General features: G+C 45.8%; 1 protein-coding gene across 6 annotated transcripts in view; it reads left to right on the top strand.

The window, feature by feature from the left end:
• The window catches only part of BRINP1 (BMP/retinoic acid inducible neural specific 1), a 174,564-nt gene that overhangs the window by 103,105 nt on the left and 52,139 nt on the right, over positions 1-19,320 (top strand). For 5 of the 6 annotated variants that reach the window (XM_019816425.3, XM_011288472.4, XM_006939410.5 and 2 more), the window contains exons 3-5: positions 6,068-6,258; positions 13,545-13,714; positions 17,033-17,138. In XM_019816425.3, the coding sequence (XP_019671984.1) occupies positions 6,068-6,258; positions 13,545-13,714; positions 17,033-17,138 (467 nt within the window). Of the gene's footprint in view, positions 1-4,564; positions 4,589-6,067; positions 6,259-13,544; positions 13,715-17,032; positions 17,139-19,320 lie in introns of those variants that run through there. The other variant, XM_045042671.1, reaches the window with a different exon arrangement.

Below are 19,320 nucleotides of genomic sequence, written 5' to 3'. Positions count from 1 at the left end.
GCTCCCCCGGTGGGATGGGCCTCGCCACAGCCACCCCATGCCTTCCATCCAGGGTCCTTTTTTAATCTCAGTCTAATTGGTTTGCCTGCCCTGCTGAGATGCTTAATTGGGCATAAGCGTATTCCACGGATCCTGTACCATTGTGAGGCCTGCCTTCTGCTCCGAAGGGAATTTGCTTGCTCTGTGGGCTCAGAAGGAAAGATGTACTTTATGTTGTGCTCAGTGCACTGAGAACTTACATGAAATTGTTCCTGGGCCAGCAGAGCAGTTAGACAACAAGACAAGCAAGACTTTCTCACTTTCCTCTATTTTCAACCTCTTTCCGTCTCTCTTTTTTAAAGGTGGTTTGTTGCAGTGGAAAGGGCACTGCGTTTGGAGCCATGAGCCCTAGGGTCTAATTTCAGCCCTGCCAATCATTCGCTCTGTGATTTGGGGCAAAAAGCTTAATGTCTCTGAAATTTAGTTTTCCTTTCCATGAATTGTGGGAGTTGGATATGACGACTTCTATGAAAGGAGTCATAGTGATGCTCTCAGAACAGGGCTCAGGGTGCCTGGGTGGCTCAGTTGGTTAAGCTTTTAGTTTCAGCTCAAGTCACGATCTCACGGTTCATGAGCTTGAGCCTCGCATTGGACTCTGCCCTGGCAGTGCGGAGCCTGCCTGGGATTCTCTCTCCCTCTTTTTCTCTCTGCCCCTCCCGCATTCTTTCTCTCAAAAAAAAAAAAAAAAAAAAAAAAAAGAACAGGGGTCCTGTGGGCCAAATCCAGCCCAACACCCACTTTTATGAATAAAGTTTTATTGGACTTGTTTATGTATTGTCTATGGTTGATCACACTTCAAGGACAGAGCTAAGTAGCTGTGACAGATAACTTATGGCTGCAGAGCCTAAACTATTTACTCTCTGGCTCCTGTTTTAGAACCTAAATCAGATTGTGTCATTGCTGAAAACCTTCTTTTGACTCTACACGTTACTTGGGATTTAAAAATGAGACATCTTTACCAAGTCCAACATAGCCTTTTAGGATCAATGCCGACTCTGCCCTACATTTTAATGTTACTTTTCTCTTCTGGCCTTTTCTTTTATCTCCTCTCCTATACTTATCTGCTCATGTAGGCCTGCCTCCTTCATGACCCCTAAACCTGGCAAACTTTTCTACCTCAGGACCTTTGTACCTGCTATCCCTTCTTCCTGGACATTCTTCCACCAGGTGGCCCCATGTTCTCTTCTTCATTTCCTTCAAGGCTCTCCTTTCCTGTCATCACATCAAGAAGACTATCTATATAAAACCACATTCTCACCCTACCCCCGGGGATCCCGACTGCCTTTCTCTGCTTTATTTGTCTTCACAGCCCTTCTCCCTCTCTGACTTGTTCGATTTGGCTCTTTATGATCAGTGCGCTCTCACTAGAGCTTAAGCTCCTTGATATCAGCTAATTTGTTTATTGCAATACCCTCAGATCTGGAAAACACAGTAAGTGCCCAAACTTTGAAAACAGAAATCAACTGTTTCAGCTCTAATGCTATTTAAATCTACTTCTGAATGGGTCCAAGTGCTATGGAGCTCTTTCACTTCAGTCTGCTATGGGCAAAGGTGTAAAATTTTAGAATCCTGTAACCCGTATGGTCTTTGCGCCAACATTTCTGCGATGGCCACAGAGTCGCATGAATTCATTCTCTGAATATTTCTAGCCTTGATCGTGGGCCAATCAGAATAGAGTTTATAGACTGGAATCTAGTAACGTGGTTTGGCCCACAAGGCCCTTCATCGTGTGTCACTGACATCCTCTCTGTCTTTACCTCCTACCATTTACATCTCTCTCTCACACACACCCCTCTCTCGCCAACCGCCTCATCCTCCACTTTCGCAGGTGGAGTTCATTCTTCGGGAAACACCCTTTCTCTATCTTTGGCCGTATGTTCTCATCAAGACTGAGCTTGGGGGCGCCTGGGTGGCTCAGTCAGTTGAGCGTCCGACTTTGGCTCAGGTCATGATCTTGCGGTTTGTGGGTTCGAGCCCTGCGTCGGGCTCTGTGCTGACAGCTCAGAGCCTGGAGCCTGCTTCAGTTTCAGTGTCTCCCTCTCTCTCTGCCCTTCACCCTCTCATGCTCTGTCTCTCTCTCCTTCAAAAATAAATAAACATTAAAAAATTGAAAAAAAATACACCGGGCTTGTACAGGAGAATTCGTTGACCCCTCCACTCCGGCCCCAGCCCTTTGTACAGGTTGGGTCAGGGACCCTTTCTCTGACTAAAGTTACTGTTGCCAATAGCACAGCATAGTTACGTAGCTTCCGTAAACAGGCACTTTTGTCCACTAAGATGGAAGAATTCCTTAGGGTCAGGAACCCTGTGACGCTAAACAGGCCGTGCCTAGCACAGAGGCAGTGCCTCATAATCATACCCCAGCTGTTGACCTCTTCCCACATTCCTGGCTGTGTCCTACCAGGTCACATGCCTCCCCCTACTTAGGCCTTGTGTCCACCCTGTGAGGAAGGAGCTAGGTACTCAGCATCAGCTTCTTACCTAATTTTTTCAAGGAAGCAACCAAGATGGCAGGCCCTGGGTGGGTAGCTGGTGGGCATCAGAAAGATGTAGAGGCTGTGGGAAAAAAAGGAGGGAAGGAAGAAAGGAAGGGAGGAAGAAAGGGAGGGAGGAAGGAAGGAAGGGAGGGAGGGAGAGAGGGAAGGAAGAAGGAAGGAAGGAAGGAAGGAAGGAAGGAAGGAAGGTTGGAAAGGAGGGAGAAAGGAAGGAAGGGAGCAAGGGAGAGAAGGAATTGAGTCATGGGCTTGTAAGTTGATGGTGGGGTTGGCATTATTCCTGCGTATCAATACTAGTTCTATGGTTTTCACATTTTACTTCTCAGTATCTATATTAAAAGACTGCTCTAAGAATCGGGATACCAATTTGCCACTCCCAGCCCTACCACTAACTAGCTGTGTGACTTTTGATACATTAGTCAACCTCTCTGTATGTCAAGACAAGTTAGCTTTTTTTTTTTTTTAATTTTTTTTTTCAACGTTTATTTATTTTTGGGACAGAGAGAGACAGAGCATGAACGGGGGAGGGGCAGAGAGAGAGGGAGACACAGAATTGGAAACAGGCTCCAGGCTCTGAGCCATCAGCCCAGAGCCCAACGCGGGGCTCGAACTCACGGACCGCGAGATCGTGACCTGGCTGAAGTCGGACGCTTAACCGACTGCGCCACCCAGGCGCCCCAAGACAAGTTAGCTTTGAGGAATGTAGCCATATCCACTTGAGAAAAAGATCAGTAGTCTATGGTCATAAGTTATTATAAATCAAAGTGATTATATATGTACATATTTGTGTAGGTACATAGATATTTGCTTACTGAAGTATGACTATGTTTCTATGCATATATATAACTTCATAATTACATGTGTATATAATTTGATACATTTCAGGGGAACCCTCATGAAGAAAGACTCTTTTCCTTAGAAATATCTGATGATCCTCGTCGCCTTTTGTTGGTCATCTCTTGCTGAGTAGCACATTCCCTCCATAACTCAGTGATTGAATACAACAGTATTTATTACGTCAGTTTCTGTGGGCGGGGCACCTGGGCGTGGCTTGGCTGGACGCCCTTGCTGCCTCCCACCTGTGCTTAGTGGGCTTGAGGCTCAGCTGGGGAAGGTCTGCTTCCAGGTTCACCTGTGTGGTTGCTGTTAGGATCCAGGTCCCTCCGAGGCCCCTGTTCCTCAGAAGCTGCTGGCCAGAGGCTTCGCTGGGCTCCTGACCGTTTGGCTCTCACACCATGGCAGAGAGAGATGGACACACACACACACAGGGCGGGCAAAACAGAAGTCGAAATCTTTTGTAAACTACTCCTGGAAGTAACGTTCCATCACTTCCACATTATTAGAAGCACGTGGCTGGGTCCCTTCCTGCCCACACTCTAGCGAAGGGGATTGAGTACAGTGGGGTGTGAACACCACAGCGTGGGGGGCATGGGAGTCACGTCACAAGCTACCCACCACACCTATGAAATCCTCCTCCGCTGGCTCCCAAACACCCCCCACTCTGCTCCTGCCCTTCCTTCCGTGGGGGCAGTTGTTCTTTATTAAAAATTTTTTAAATGTTTTTATTTATTTTTGAGACAGAGAGAGACAGCGCATGAGCGGGGGAGGGGCAGAGAGAGAGGGAGGCACAGAATTCGAAGCAGGCTCCAGGCTCCGAGCTGTCAGCACAGAGCCCGACGCGGGGCTCGAACTCACAAACCGCGAGATCATGACCTGAGCTGAAGTCGGACGCCCAACGGACTGAGCCACCCAGGCGCCCTGGGACAGTTGCTCTTAACCACATTTCCGCCTATCTAAGCCCATGTGGACTTGGAAACTATGCTTCAGATATGACCTCCTCTCCGAAGCTTCCCTAGAGACCTGAGAAATCTGTCCTCTTCTGTGTCCTGTAGTTCTTGATTTACAACAAACTGGAAAGTGCTCATCTTCCCTGCCTGACCGTGAGCTTCTTAAGGACATGGGACTGTGGTGTGTCGATCCCCCTCCTGGAGACATCATACTTTTCACTTAGTAGGTGCCCTGCGAGGGTTCACTGAGTGCAGCTGATTAACTTAGTAAGTACTTTGAGCTGACTTTATTTAGAATTTGAACGGTGTCACGAATTGTGAGCAGAGATTCTATAAGCAGGCATGAACCATAAGCTCTGAAGTTTGGAAATGTATTCCAACTTGAAAGCATTTTTTTTCAGACCCACATTCCTCTGCTTCAGGGGTCAGACTCCACCGCTGAATTACAAGGGTGTATTCTGGGGTGATCCCCCCCCGCCCCCGTTCGGCTTCTCCTTGCTTCGTACCCCTTCCTTCATTCATCTCTCCCATCTGGTGGCAGGAAAGAGAGACCTTTTCATTAAACTCTGGTTCCCATCATTTATCTAGGCTGACCTTACCATCCTCTTGGCTGGTCTGTTTTTCTCAAGGGTCTAGGAGCTTGTAATTCAGGAAGACCTGGTGGTTCCAGAAGGAGCTTCATCTTTGGGAGGAACAGAGATCATTATTGAAGCAAAAGCAACCTGAACCAAGGCCCTTCAACTTTCTACTTGTATTCCGTTTGCATGCTTCTTGTTCCCCGTCCGTGAACCTTTAGCGATTTTCATGTCTGGGGATTTGTGAGAAAATATAGTTCTAAAACTGTCTTCCACGTTGGATTAGTACCTGGCAGTTTCCAAAGGTATTTTTCACACCCGGTGTTTCGTGTAATCTGTACGCCAGCAATAAAAAGTAGATAATGTTCATTGGATTTTATAGATAAGAAAGCGCAAGTACAGAGAGGTGGTCCAAGATGACACTTGGTCCAAGATGACACCACATAGTCTTCAAGAGGCAGAGTGAGATCCTGAGCGAGACTCCCGGGTAGAAGCCTCTTCAGTGTTGATCTCCTCATCATTAGTGAAGGGGAGAGTGGAAATTCTCCCACATGGTCTTCGAAATACAGCTTTGTTTCTTGCACGCAGTTCCTGCTCCCTGAATGCATGTGAAAAGCGTGAATCAAACTGAAATCTGGGCAGATTATTGGATTCTGGAACCATCTTAGAGCAGGTCTCAAGTTGCCTTGTGCTCTAGATCTTGCCCCTTGTCAAAGAGCCTTCTTTTCCTCCTTCTCTTCCTCCCTGCCTTCCCTCCATAGACTCATTTGTTTATTCAGATGGCCGGCATTCTTAGGGATCCTACCATGCAACAGGCACCATGTACCTAAGAAAGTTCCATCTCTGTGGTATGGGTCACAGTCTAGCAAGAAAATTGGAGAACCAGCTAGGCAACAATGATTCTTGTATCCTGATGCTCTGTAAGCAACATGAGAACGTGGCCGTGTCTGGCCTCCTACAGGATTCTGGTGGTGAGAACAGTGCTCAGTAAATATTTGTTGGCTGAAGAGAATCGAGGGCTCCCGATCTAAGTACGATTTGACAAATATGAAAAATAATTGCCGTCACTCTCTCACCCAAGGAGAGATGCCTGGATGGGATGGTTGGATGGACTTTGCCTTGGGGGGCAGAGGCGGTAAATTGAGGCTTCTTGCTCCTCTCTCTTGCCCAGGGAGTTTGCCCGTTGGAAGGTGAGGAACACAGCCATCGAGAGGAGAGACCTGGTCCGTCATCCAGTGCCCCTCATGCCAGAGTTTCAAAGAAGCATCCGCCTGCTTGGCAGAAGACCCACCACTCAGCAGTTCATCGATACCATCATCAAAAAGTACGGCACCCACCTCCTCATCTCTGCCACCTTGGGAGGTAGGTTGGCAGCTCCTGGGCCATGGCCTTGTTCGTGCCTTGGGGGTCTGGATTGGAGGGGAGGTTGGGATGCCCTGGGATCCAAGCCACGCTAACATCTCTGCCGCTGTACGTCACTCAAAAGCATATAAGCCAAATTGACTTGGTTGCTCTGATCATTTCAGAACCCTGGGTTCCATTCCCCGGGACAGTCAGACTTGAGTTTACTAACTTTTGTAGAAATACTAACTTCTGTGGCTTCACCTTGGAATTAGCTCTATTCTTCAGGGATGCTTAATCTGACTGTGGTATTAGTTCCTTTGGAACGTGGTCTAATCTGGGGAAATAATTAAGCTTCAGGTGTTGTTTAGAGAGTTGCCTTTGTTTATGTAAGTCTGCTTTAGGGACTGATAACTTGAGGTTATCATTTTACAAATAGGGTATTATTTGTACGTTTTATGGGCTTGGAGGAGGTTAATAGGAAAGCTGACCAATTGCTTCACGCGGCTTTGCCTTACCTCTCCATCCCCATCAAGTCCAACCCTTAAGAGAGGAGGAGAGAACAGAGGAAATACATTTTTTAAAGAGGGGGATAGGTAGAGACTAGTGTATTTTGATGCTTATGGTTCTTGCCCACGTGCATCATTTTATATTATGAGCTAAATCTCCTCGCACATCAGTTTTCTGCCGTAATGAGGAGGGCCACTAAATTTTGAGAAAGCCTCTTTGGTGGGGGAACACCATGCCTCCTGCTCAGGGAGCTGAGAGGTTGCCTTTAGATGTGACCCTTGCCTGCTAAACAAGAATAGTCTGTTGATGGAGGCGGGGTGGGTGGACTGAGGTATAATTAGAACATTCGATCTTCTCCTTCGGAGGAAGGGGGAGCACCAGGACCTGGAGTGGCGGGGACAGACTCCATGGGAGAAGGAGCCGTGTAGCTGGCAGGAGCTGGCGAGGCACAGGGGAGGTGGCAGGCGCTTTCTAGGCTGAGCGCACAGTATGCATTGTGAGGAAGCCCGGATTAGGAACTTGGTGATCACGGGGGTGTGAGGGGAGGTTGGGCAACTTCATTCATCCTTACAGTGAGAGGAGCCATTGTGTATTATCTGCCCATAGTAGGCATCGTACATCGCCATTAGTCCCCCAAATCTGCAAGCTAAGTCCAATGAGCTCCATTTTCTAGATAAGGAAGCTAAGAGGCAGAAGGGGTGTGGCTAGTAAGTGACAACGCTAAGCGGTTTTTGTTTGTTTTTGTTTTCTGTTTATTTAAACTAAAAACAAAACAAAACACAGTTCACAGTTTACCCTACGTTTTTAACTTTGGGCTTTCTGTCCACAAAGCCTGCGTGTGTGTGTGTGTGTGTGTGTGTGTGTATACATACATACATATATATATATATATATATATATATATATATATATATTTGACTCAACATCGGTTGAGTCTAATCCAGACCCCTTCTTTAACCAACTCATTCATCTCCCCAATCCACCCGCTCCAAAACCTACCAACCAGCATGGATCCGTTGATGCTACTCAAATACTAAGTAGGACTTTGAATGTTAAATCATGTAGTATAAATTGTATTTTATTGTGAAGCGAGAGCGAAATCACTTCTACACTGTTTCATTAAGCTACACCCCTTTTCCTTGAATTTCTCCACCTCCCATTTTACTTGAATAAATATATATATTTCAACCTATTCTGTTCTTTAATTAGAAGCTGTGTTCTGTCCGAGTCCCTGGAAATCCCCAATAACAAAGTCGTTTCTTTTGCTGTGAAATATATTTTTAATTTCTCCAAGGCGGAGTCGTGAATTATTCACGGAGCCTTGTCCCTCTTCTGTTTTTACAGCACAACATTTTAAAATATGCAAAGCTTTGGATTGAGTTCTAGCGTTGGACAGCGGGCCCTAACTGTGCCCTCGGTCCTCACTGCGGAGGAGCGGGGAGCGGGAAGGGGAAAAGATTTACTGTCGGTTGAACACAGTGTGCCAGATACTGCATGAGGTCCCTGGTAACGTCATCATTTCGTTTACTCGATCGTGGAAAATTGTTTCTTGAGAGCCTCCCCGTGCGAGGGGAGAGAAAGGGAAGGGGTAAGTTGTAGTGAATGGAGGGGCAGCTTCTGGAGTTTGCGTGCCTTGGTTCCACACCAGTTTGGCGTCACCTGCTCCAAGCCTCGGTTTCCTCTCTTAGAAAGAGAAACAACTTAGACTATTTTCTTCGTACGCGTTGTGACAGTGAGATAAAATGGTGCGTTACTAGTGCTGAGCACGGTGTTTGGACAAACAGGTTGTTGCTATTGTCGGTGTTGTTTCATTATTCTCACTATAATTATTGTAATGTAGTGGGGCTGAGGAGCTGGGGGATTTGGGATTCGAGCCCATTCCTACCACTCACCAGGTGAATAGGAGACATTGAGAAATTCGCTTTCCTGTCTGGATATCAGTTTTCCTGCCTCAATACAAGAAGGTGCAGAAAATGTTATTCTCTGTAATTTTTCCTAAGAACACCGTGTTCATTTAGAAGAAACCTTCTGATAAGCTGTTGGAGGTGTCAGGTGAGCTCCTAAGGGCATACTCAGACAACAAAAGATGATTCTTAAACTGTCACATGTAGGACAAGTAAATGCATTTATTTGGCTCCTGAGGGAGAGAGAAGGGGAAGGAAAGGCAGTGAGAAAGAGGAAGTGCAGCCAGTGGGAGGGCTGACACACGGCCCTTCCCTGGGCTCCTCAGGTTGTTGGTGAACTTGATTCATCTCATAAAGTACTTGGTGTGAGTGATTTCCTCATGGAAGGTGGTAAGGGGGAAAATTGGTCTGGAATGACCCATGGGGATACAGGGGTAGGATAGCATTTTCCCTTAGCCCCTCTGAAGATCATGTTTTGGACCAGAGGAAACCCCTGGGAGCCTGAGTGATACGTGTGATTAAATTGGCGTGAATGGGGGTGCATGCCTCCCCATCGACAGATACGCACAAATCCCCACCTAGACTTGGATGCAAGTTCATCTACACGCAGACGTCCATGCATATGTGGTGCACACTTGCAGACACCCTGGGCTCAACGCCTATAGGTGCAATGTACGCATATGTGTGTGTGAGGTTGCACACGTTTGTGAATGTGTGCAGATTCCACGAATGTCTTTTTATGCGGGAGGGCTTATGTTTTTGTATGCGTGTGTATGTTTGTGTGTATATTCGTTATTCCCCACCCTGCATTTTCAGAAAGCTTCCCTGGGCTGAGAGAAAGGCTGAGGGTAAAGTCACAGGGACTCAGCAGGAAAGGATGAGAGAGGCCCCAGAGGGTCCCAAATCCAGACATCTTCCTCCCCCAGTGAAGAACGGTATCCCCTATATACTCGAAAGGTGAAAGGATCGGCTCCCGCCCCCTCCCCATCCACCGCGCGGCCGAGTCTCACTGTGTTCCCCTCCGAAAGCTGCGGTACAGAGTGAGGCAGATCCCCTGGAGGCCAGAGACACAGAGGAAAGGCCTGTGTGGGGTGAAGAGGCAATTTGCAGGAATGCCCAAATGGGAAAGCAACTCTAAACAGAGCATTCTCTTAATAAACAAGAAATTAAGTCTTAATAATGCAGCAAGAAGCCCATTAACCCCTCTTGATCTAAGGCTTGCTTCTGCCAGTTTTCAGTCCAAAGGGAGCTGGGCCCGTTCTACCTTCTCTTGCGCGGGCTCCTTGGAGAGCCTGCGCTTGGAATATTTATTCCTGTAAATGTGCTCTAACTTCCAGCATATTCACGTATTTAATCATTTACCTCTCCGCCCGCCTATCTGTTCATCAATCCATTCAATCACCTATCCACCCATCCATTCATCCATCCACTTACCCCTCCCAGGATACCCAGACACCTGTTCTTTGTTGGGAACATTACAAAAGAATCCATAGAGTCCTCGTTCCACCAGGCCACCACCCACCTCCTCGAATTCATTGTCTAATTGTATATAAGGTCATTTTTATGTCCGATCTATCCAGGTCGCTGTGGAGTCCAAAGGACAGAAGACCATGTCCTCCTGCACTACCCGCGAGCCTTCATGGGAAGGTGCAAACATGAGTGTCTTACTCTGAACTCACGTTTAGGCTTGTGGAACCTAGAGGTTAATTTTGATAATGATGAGTCTTCTCATGGGGAGATTTCAGTCTAGTAGTTGAGGCAGAGACATCCACAATAAATACTGTAGAATCAGATCACTTCCATATATATTTATTCAGCCACAAGCACTCTGATCTTTGCTAAGCACATAATACTGGTCCACGTTGTGCTGGACAATGACAGTGAAATGATGGCAGCCTCTTACAGACTCCCTGACCTCACAGTGATTCTCCTCTAATGAAGGAGATAGGCTGTTAAGCAAGCGGTCACCAGGAAATGTGATAGGTGATATAAATAAAATAAAATAAAAGAGAAACAAAAGAGACAGGGAGCACGTGGTTAGAGTTCTTGATCTCGTTTAAGTAAAGAGTGGGGGATTCGGGGAAAGCTTCCCAGAGGAGGTGTTGCCGTAGGTGACATCTGAGGGATGAGTAGAAGTTAGGCAAGAGGAAAAAAAGGAAAAGAAAAGTCCCAACAATGAGAGAACAAGGCGCATTTGTGCAGGATAGAGCATCCCTAGAGAGTGGCAAGGAGGCAGCTGGAGAGACCAGAGGGTCATTCCACATTCCCAACAGGGAGGCAGGCACCTTTCTTCCAGGCTGCATTCCACTGTCTGTATCCCTCTACCTTGCTGTCCGTCTGGTATATTGAAATGGTCCCCTTATGTCTCTGTCTCCCTGCACCAGCATTGACCAATTAGAAATAGAAGTGTGAGCCACGTAAGCCATTTTAGATTTTTCTCACAACCACTTCTTTAAAAGTAAAAAAGAGAAAGGGGAGAAATCATGTTAACAATATATTTTATTTAACGTGGCATATCCCAAATATTGTCATTTCCACGTGTAACCAATGGGATAAGCAATTCATGATGTATTTTATATAGTTTTCTTACATTTTAAGATTTTGGAAATCTACCGTGGAGTTCACACCTACAGTGCGTCTCAGTTTGGACTAGCCACATTTCAAGGGCCCAAAAGCCACCCTGGTCTGGTGGCTCTTGTATTGGACAGCATACTTGTAGTCACTCAGTGACTCTAGAACGAGGACAATGTCTTATTTATTTGTCACCCCAGTGCCTACCAAACTGCTCAATGCATGCGTGCTGAGCTAAACTGAATGGACATGATAGAGAGTGAAAGAGGGAAGGTGATGACATATCCCTTGGGGTCAGGGTGTAGTGGGAGAAGGTCACCAGAAAGGTGATGCCCCAGTGGGTTCTGAGGAATGTATAGGAGTATTCCAGGTCTCTTACCCTGCAGGAGGGAGGGGTAAGAGAAAGTGACAAAAGCTGGTTGGGTTTCAACGGTCAGATAGGGGAGGGACAGAATGGCATTCTAAGCAGAGAGAAGCATTTGAGGAGAGGAAATCGACAGCAATAAATCATGGAGACGGAGTGAATGGTTTGACCGGTGCTCATAGAGGGAGACAGCGGTGAACAGACTGGAAGGTGCATGTGGAGAACCGTGGACAGCAATGGAACTCAGTTCTGGAAGCAGTCATGGAGGGATCTGAGGCACAGGAATTAATCTGTGGGTCAGTACTGTGTGCCCTTCCTAGGATAATCACTGTCCTGAAAGCAAGTTTGTTTGTTTGTTTGTTTCTCTTAAATTCAAAAAGCAATCAGCATCCTCAAGAAATTTCAGTTATCTTAGATATCAGACTTTTGTCCTCAGAAAGCATTGAGACTGTTGTTCTCTGACTATCCTATTTTATTGCAGGATAAACTTCATGCAATTGCATGAAAATGTATGAAAAAAAAGAAAAAAATATTTTTCAGTAATCAAGTAACGGTCATCAACACTCCCATGGTACTCACCGTGTGCCAGGCAGGGTGCAGGTACTTTATGCAGTTAGCTAATTTAATCCCATGATAACCCTATCCCCAGTTCTGCCCATGGAGGAATTAAAGTCTAAGGACGGTAAGTAACTGCTCGTGCAGGTAGTTCAGTCCAGGAAGGTTTGCCCCTGGAGACTCTACACAACTTTGCTTACTACAACGAACCAGACCCTGCTGGAAGGACCTTACAAGTATTCACTAATTTATGCTTCTTAATCACTCTATGGAGTAGGTGCCAGTCCTCCCCTAATTTTGTGAATGAATAAGCTGAGAACAGAGACGTTAAGAAACATCCCCAAGTTCACCGTTCATAGGAGGTGAAACCAGACATATAATGGTCAGATTGGTTTAGCAGGTGTTTCTGGATGCTTTTTTCTGAAGTTCTGGTGAAACGTCTTGCTATCCAAGATAAAAGGCGCCCGAAGTTAGTGCTGGTAGTAATCTATGCACGTGTTACTATGGAAAACTTCATGGAATAAAATACATGAGTCTGTGCATTCATTTCTCGCTCTCTGTTTTTCCACCCCCACTCTCTCTTTCCTTCTCTCGAATTCCCCTCTCTGTGCCTGACATTCTTGCCGCCTTCCCTCCTCTCCGGAGGTAACCTCCTGTCCATTCCACTGACAGAAACACAGTGCCTGGCTTACGGAGGTAATGAGAATATTTACTGATGGAATTAAAAAAACACTGGTGCATTACCCGGTTACCCTCTACTATAAGCCCAGCCCAGGGCTTCTGTACAAGGGATAGGGCGCTGGTTAATATCGATAGTGTCTGATTTCACTGATCCGACAGTTTGTTTTTTCCCTCTTTTGGGCGTGCGGTTTTCCCTGCCTTTAAACAATGTCTTATCTCCCTCTGTGTCTGTCTACCTCTTTAGCCATCCGTCTGTTCATCTGTCCATGTATCCATCTGTCTAGGAAGGGGCAGCGGCAGGAGAAAGAGAGAAAGGGAAGGAGGAAAGAAAGAGAGGGGAGTGAGTAGTGGAGGACCTGGGTGAGGAGGAGGAAAGGACCATCCAGGGCAAGCCCATCATTTTACAGAGGGAGAGTCTGAGCCTCAAGGAGAAGAGGAGATGATACCGGTGAGAAGCATGTGGTGGGTTGGTAGAGGTTGGACTTAACAGCTGAGGGTCTTTCCATGGTCCTTGTCCTGATAGAATTGGGTGCTTCCAGCCACCTCTGCACTGTTTCTCCTTCGCTATGCTCTTGATTTTCAGAGGCAGAAGGGAATTAGGGCAAAATGAGTGGGAAGTCCAAGGCTCTTTTCAGCATCCAGGCCCCTGGGGGGGGGGCCTTTCCTCCCACCCCCAAAGCTTGATAGGCTCCCTCCCTGAACTTCTTTCCTTTTCCATGCAGGGGAGGAGGCCTTGACCATGTACATGGACAAAAGTCGCCTCGACAGGAAGTCAGGGAATGCCACTCAAAGTGTTGAAGCTCTGCACCAGCTGGCATCGTCCTACTTTGTGGACCGTGATGGCACCATGAGGAGGCTGCATGAGATCCAGATATCAACTGGAGCAATCAAGGTAGGCCTGAGGGGGGCCGGGCTGAAGGTTCTTAGGCAGCCATACTGCAACGCGGGTGTTCTGTTAGCAGGTGGGCAGATAGAGTCTCTGGCTTCAGCCATAGAGCGAACAGCGCCCCCTGCCGACTCCCCTGACTGACGCAGTCCAGTGCCTTGTAAGATCAGGAGCACTGTCTTTGGGGTGACCACGTGCACTGATTTACAGGGCAGCTCTGGCTATGGTCATGGCATAATAATCAACAATCCTCTCATTTGCCCTTAAAGTTCTCCCGTGTGGATGATTTTTAGACTCCCTTTCTAGGTGAAAAAAACTGAAAGCTACAGTGGTTAAATGATTTTCACAGGGTCATAGAGCTAGCAGGAGGCAGCTTACAGATGCCTGATCAGTAATTCTTTCCATTTTTTTTAATGTTTATTCATTTTTGAAAGAGAGAGACAGAGAACAAGCATGGGTGGGGTGGAGAGAGGGGGAGACACAGAATCCGAAGCAGGTTCCAGGCTGTGAGCTGTCAGTACAGAGTCCGACACCGACCTTGAACTCACAAACTGCAAGATCATGACCTGAGCCCAAGTTGGACACTTAACCAACTGAGCCACCCAGGCGCCCCAGTAATTTAAACATTTGTGGTTTCCATTCCCTTACTCACCCCTCCCCATTTTACAGATGGGAAAACTGAGCCCCAAGAGCTAAAGACTTTTTTTGTTTAGGGTTATACAGCTAGAATTCCCTAACAGGGACTAAAATTCGTCTCTGGACCAGGACTCAGCTATTTCTGTAAAGGCCGGGTAATAAAAATTTCAAGCTTTGCATGTCATATGGTCAATGTTGCTACAACCCAACTCTGCAGCTGTAACACAAAAATCAGCCATGGACAGTATGCAAACAAATGGGTGTGGCTGTGTTCCAATAAAGTTTTATTTACAAAAAAGGAAATCTGTCACATGCTGACCCATACTCCCCTGCACCAGTGCTATTCAATATACCCTTCCAAGATCGTAGAAGTGCCCTATATCTATGGTCAAGACAGTAGCCATTAGTCACATGTGTTATGGAGCCCTTGAAATGTGGCTACCAGGGAACTAAGTTTGTAAGTTTATTTCATTTAATTTGTGTGAATTTATTTATTTATTTTAACATTTATTTATTTTTGAGACAGAGAGAGACAGAGCATGAATGGGGGAGGGTCAGAGAGAGAGAGGGAGACACAGAATCTGAAACAGGCTCCAGGCTCTGAGCTGTCAGCACAGAGCCTGATGCGGGGCTCGAGCTCACGAACCTCGAGATCATGACCTGAGCCGAAGTCGGACGCTTAACCGACTGAGCCACCCAGGCGTCCCTAATTTGTGTTAATTTAAATAGCCACATTGACTAGAGTGGATCTAGACTTTCAATTCAGTGCCTTAGAGCACAGGAATTAAAAAAAAAAAGATTCTATTTCAAATGCAATAAATTCAGGAATTACCTTTATAAAGAGAATGGGGGGTGAATTTTGATATAAAGGATTAGTTTTTCTCATGGTTTCAGTGCAGATTTTTTGCATCTCACATTTTCTTAAACCAGATTATACCTGCATTCTACATCTCAATCTTCGATCCAATTTCTACAGACCAAGCCTTATATGAAGATTTTCAAAAATATCTCTGGGGAAAAAGTGTGTGTGTGGCGGGGGGGGGGGGGCAGCAGGAGGCGGGAGGGGGTAAGGGGGAAGGCATTGAGGGAGACTCGGGCAGTGGAGTTAGAAATTGACCAAGCCAACAGAAAAATGAGGGAGGGTGTTACTAGGAGGGAGGTAGGCAAAAGAGAAATAAATCAGATCGACAAACAAAGAGCCAGCTTATCCCAGAAGAATCGCCTCCATTGGGGGGATTATGTCGTTAGGGAGCTCGGCACAGAAAGACAGATCTTTATGAAGCCATCAGAGTCAGAGTGAAGCAAGAGCCTGGTTTTCATTATCACCGAATGGTTCTCTCCCCCCCTGGATGGGATGTGGAATTGAGATGTGGAGGCTCTGTCGAAAGATAATCTTCTTTTGTGCACCCTGGAAATGCAGCCTCCCTCCTTACAAGGAATTTCTCAGAGAAATTGCCCAGAGGCCGCTCAAGGAGCCATTCTTATAGAACCACTGTCTTCCACACTCAGTCTGGGACTTGGCTGTTTTGCTTGCCATTTCTCATGCTACCTCAAGACCAGCTGGCTAGAATCGCCAGCTTTGTTTAAGATGAGCAGCTGACCCAGGTGAGGAAGTTCTGCTGGTAGCTTTTTTGCCCAGGCATCCTTAGCAGAACGAACTAGTCGTCTTGAGCCTCAACCGATAACAACTATGTTATTATTTTGTACACACACACACACACAAAGAGAATAAATGGTTTAAAAAACATGACTCACAGACCCTCTATTTATATAGTTTCCTAAGTGCTAAAGGCTTCAAAAATATGATCTCTTTTACCTGTTGAGGTGGGTAAAAGTATTGCTACCATTTTATAGATGGGACCTTGAGGCTGAGAAAGGGAGGGTTTTGCAGCTGGGGGAAGGCGTGGCTGGCGTTTGGAGAGTCACGTGGCCGTGTCACAGGTCACACCATTCCTGACAAGTGAGGCTGTGTCTTTACTGGACTCAAACCTCAAAACTCGCCCATAAATGATCTTGTGAAATTATGGGAAGTTAAGGCTAAAGGGATGAGAAGCCTCTTTTCATCCTAAATCATGCTTACTTCAAGTTTATAAAACATCTTCTAGAAAACGGGGATAATTTCATCGTTCTTGCCTAATAGTGTATATGTACTCATCACAGATTATAGAGATCTAGGGTAATATGATGCCCATTTTTTAACATGTGCGAAGCGTCAGGCACTCAAACCCGTCGTGTCTTGTCTCACACCCTTCCTGGAAAGGATTTACTAGCTTCAGGTCACAGAAACTTAGAGAAGGTAAGTGACTTCCTTAGGTCATACAGCAAATTCATGGCCCCGTTATGATTTCATGCTGGTTCTCCCGATTCTAAAGCACGTGCTTTTGAAATATACTATTGTGCTTCAACGTATTAATTCATATAATACGTAGAGTGACCTTGTGAAGCGAGAGCCCAGGAATGGGTCCCGTCTGTGTGCTCGATTGCTCTGCTATCCTGATGCCTGTTTGGTGATAGCCCAAGTGTGGTCTTTGCCACAGGCGAGGTGCCCATGAAGTGGCCGTTGGCTCAGGCCAGGAGACTTTCTCTGCCGGCTTTGCTCTGCAGAGGGCTGACTCTGCGGGGCCCTGTCTCACAAGTCTCTGACAAGGGCACCTGTCTCACACCTGTCACCCTTGATGTGCACTCCAGGTCACAGAGACACGCACTGGGCCTCTGGGCTGTAACAGCTATGACAATCTGGACTCTGTGAGTTCCGTCCTTCTGCAAAGCACGGAGAGCAAACTGCACCTTCAAGGTAGGATGCCCGTGGGAATCGGAGACCAGAGAGGGGGAGGGGGGGAGCCTTGGGATTTTGAGGAGGCATGATGTGGAGGCAGAATAAAGACAAAGATGCAAGACGGAGAAACCAAGGAAGACTACAAATATGGAACTTAGGACAGTTAGGACATGATGCCTTTTAAAAATGTTAACATATACAGGACATTAAATTCATGGTTATTAATTAGTTTTCAGATATAAAGTATGAAAATGGGAGCTTTATCTGATTCTTTCGATGAAAATGTCTAAACAGTGTTATTTATAGATGCTCCAGACCTAATATATATTAAAGTTTCATATCTTGCTGTCTGAATTTCCTAGATTATTGTGTTTGATTTTCAATGTATTTTGGCAGGTGTTATTTGAATTCCAAGAGCTATAGAGCATTTTATAGAATTTTTGGTTCTACGTAATCTTCTTTCTCCTTATTCATTCATCGTCTGTAGTCTTTAATATATGTATACACACGTACATATGTGTTTGTGTGTGTGTGTGTGTGTGTGTGTGTGTGCTTTCAGCAGAGTTTATAAATGAGAACACTCAATGCTGACAGGGTGTTCAGAGACAGACACTCAGGCACTGCTAGTTAAGAATGCAACAATTAAGGGGCGCCTGGGTGGCTCAGTCGGTTGGGCGTCCGACTTCAGCTCAGGTCACGATCTTGCGGTCTGTGAGTTCGGGCCCCGCGTCGGGCTCTGGGCTGATGGCTCAGAGCCTGGAGCCTGCTTCCGATTCTGTGTCTCCCTCTCTCTCTGCCCCTGCCCCGTTCATGCTCTGTCTCTCTCTGTCTCAAAAATAAATAAAACATTAAAAACAAAATTTAAAAAAAAGACTGCAACAATTAAAAAAAAAGAATGCAACAATTATGGGATTACTTCGCTGATATCTTTCAACATGTGTATTTGTTTAGTGTCTGTTTTATGTCAGGTCTATGTTAGGGGCTCCAGATATACTTATGACCTTAAGGAAAAGATACCCTTTAAAATAGTAATTTTACCCTTGTTAATTCATCATGAACAGGTGAGGACATTATAAGGAAAAATTACAAGGCTTTGAGTACAGATAGTGCTGTTTTAAAAAGCATAATTTATAATGGAAAAAAAAGTAAAAATCTCAATTTTCCGCATGAGAGGACTAGGCAAATTATGTAGTATCCACACAACATAATATTAGGCAGGTACTAAAATGTTATTTATGAGAATTTCCAAGAATGTATGAAAGCGATCTGATATAGTGTTAATTTAAAAATGGGTAGTGTCTGACTGAATGTGTGGCATGATCTTAACAATGCGAAAGGGTAAGGAAAAATAATATTGCAAGGGAATATGCCGAGATGTTAAAAGAGGTTACCTCTGGATGGTTAGGGTGCAGATGATTTATTTTAGGCTTCCCAGTTCTCTTTCTAACTTTTCCACAACGATCATGTATTAACTTTATAGTTAGGGGGAAAAAATGGCATGCTTTAACTTTGAGCAGACTAAAAATGTGACCTTCTAGAAAGGTGTCTGATAAAGGTGATTCTGAATGTCAGTGGGAGGAAAGCAGAGCTGAGATTTGCAGGTGGAGCTAAGCAGAGCCTAATATGACTTTTATATTCCAGTTCCTTGGCAATCCTTTGATTCATGCTCCTGTTACAGAAGATGGTTGGAAAATGGCACAGGGAGGGCTTGGTAGAGTCACTTGGGAGCACTGAATGGAAAACCCCTCCGGGAATTGCAGGCTAAGAAAGTGGTTTAGTGTTAAAAGAAAACACAACAAAACCAAACCTCAGACACACAGAGAATAACCCTACCTCCTTTCGTAGAGAAAAGAGTGGATGAGTAGGTTTGGTAATAACCTGATAAGAAAGTACATAAGACAGATCTGCCTTGGGCGTGCCCAGATGATCAACTTATTAAAGTTCCTGTGATACCTACTGGTGACCTTGTGAAGTGAGAGAAGTGTTGGAGTCCAGGAAGCTTGGCTCCAGCCTGCATTCGATAACCCTGCTGTGCATGTTGGCAGTGGAGAGACCTGTGAGTTATAATTGGAGTAAATTTAGAAGGGATTAACAAGATGTTAGTTACGAGGAAGGTATTAAAATCTTAGGGCCAGTAAGAGGCTGGTTTCCCATGAAGCTAATGAAGCTTAAGGTCCAGGGCTCCCTCACCATCTAGGTC

Source organism: Felis catus, chromosome D4 (assembly GCF_018350175.1).
Source record: "Felis catus isolate Fca126 chromosome D4, F.catus_Fca126_mat1.0, whole genome shotgun sequence".
NCBI lineage: Eukaryota > Metazoa > Chordata > Mammalia > Carnivora > Felidae > Felis > Felis catus.
This window is presented reverse-complemented; position numbering and strand designations above follow the sequence as displayed.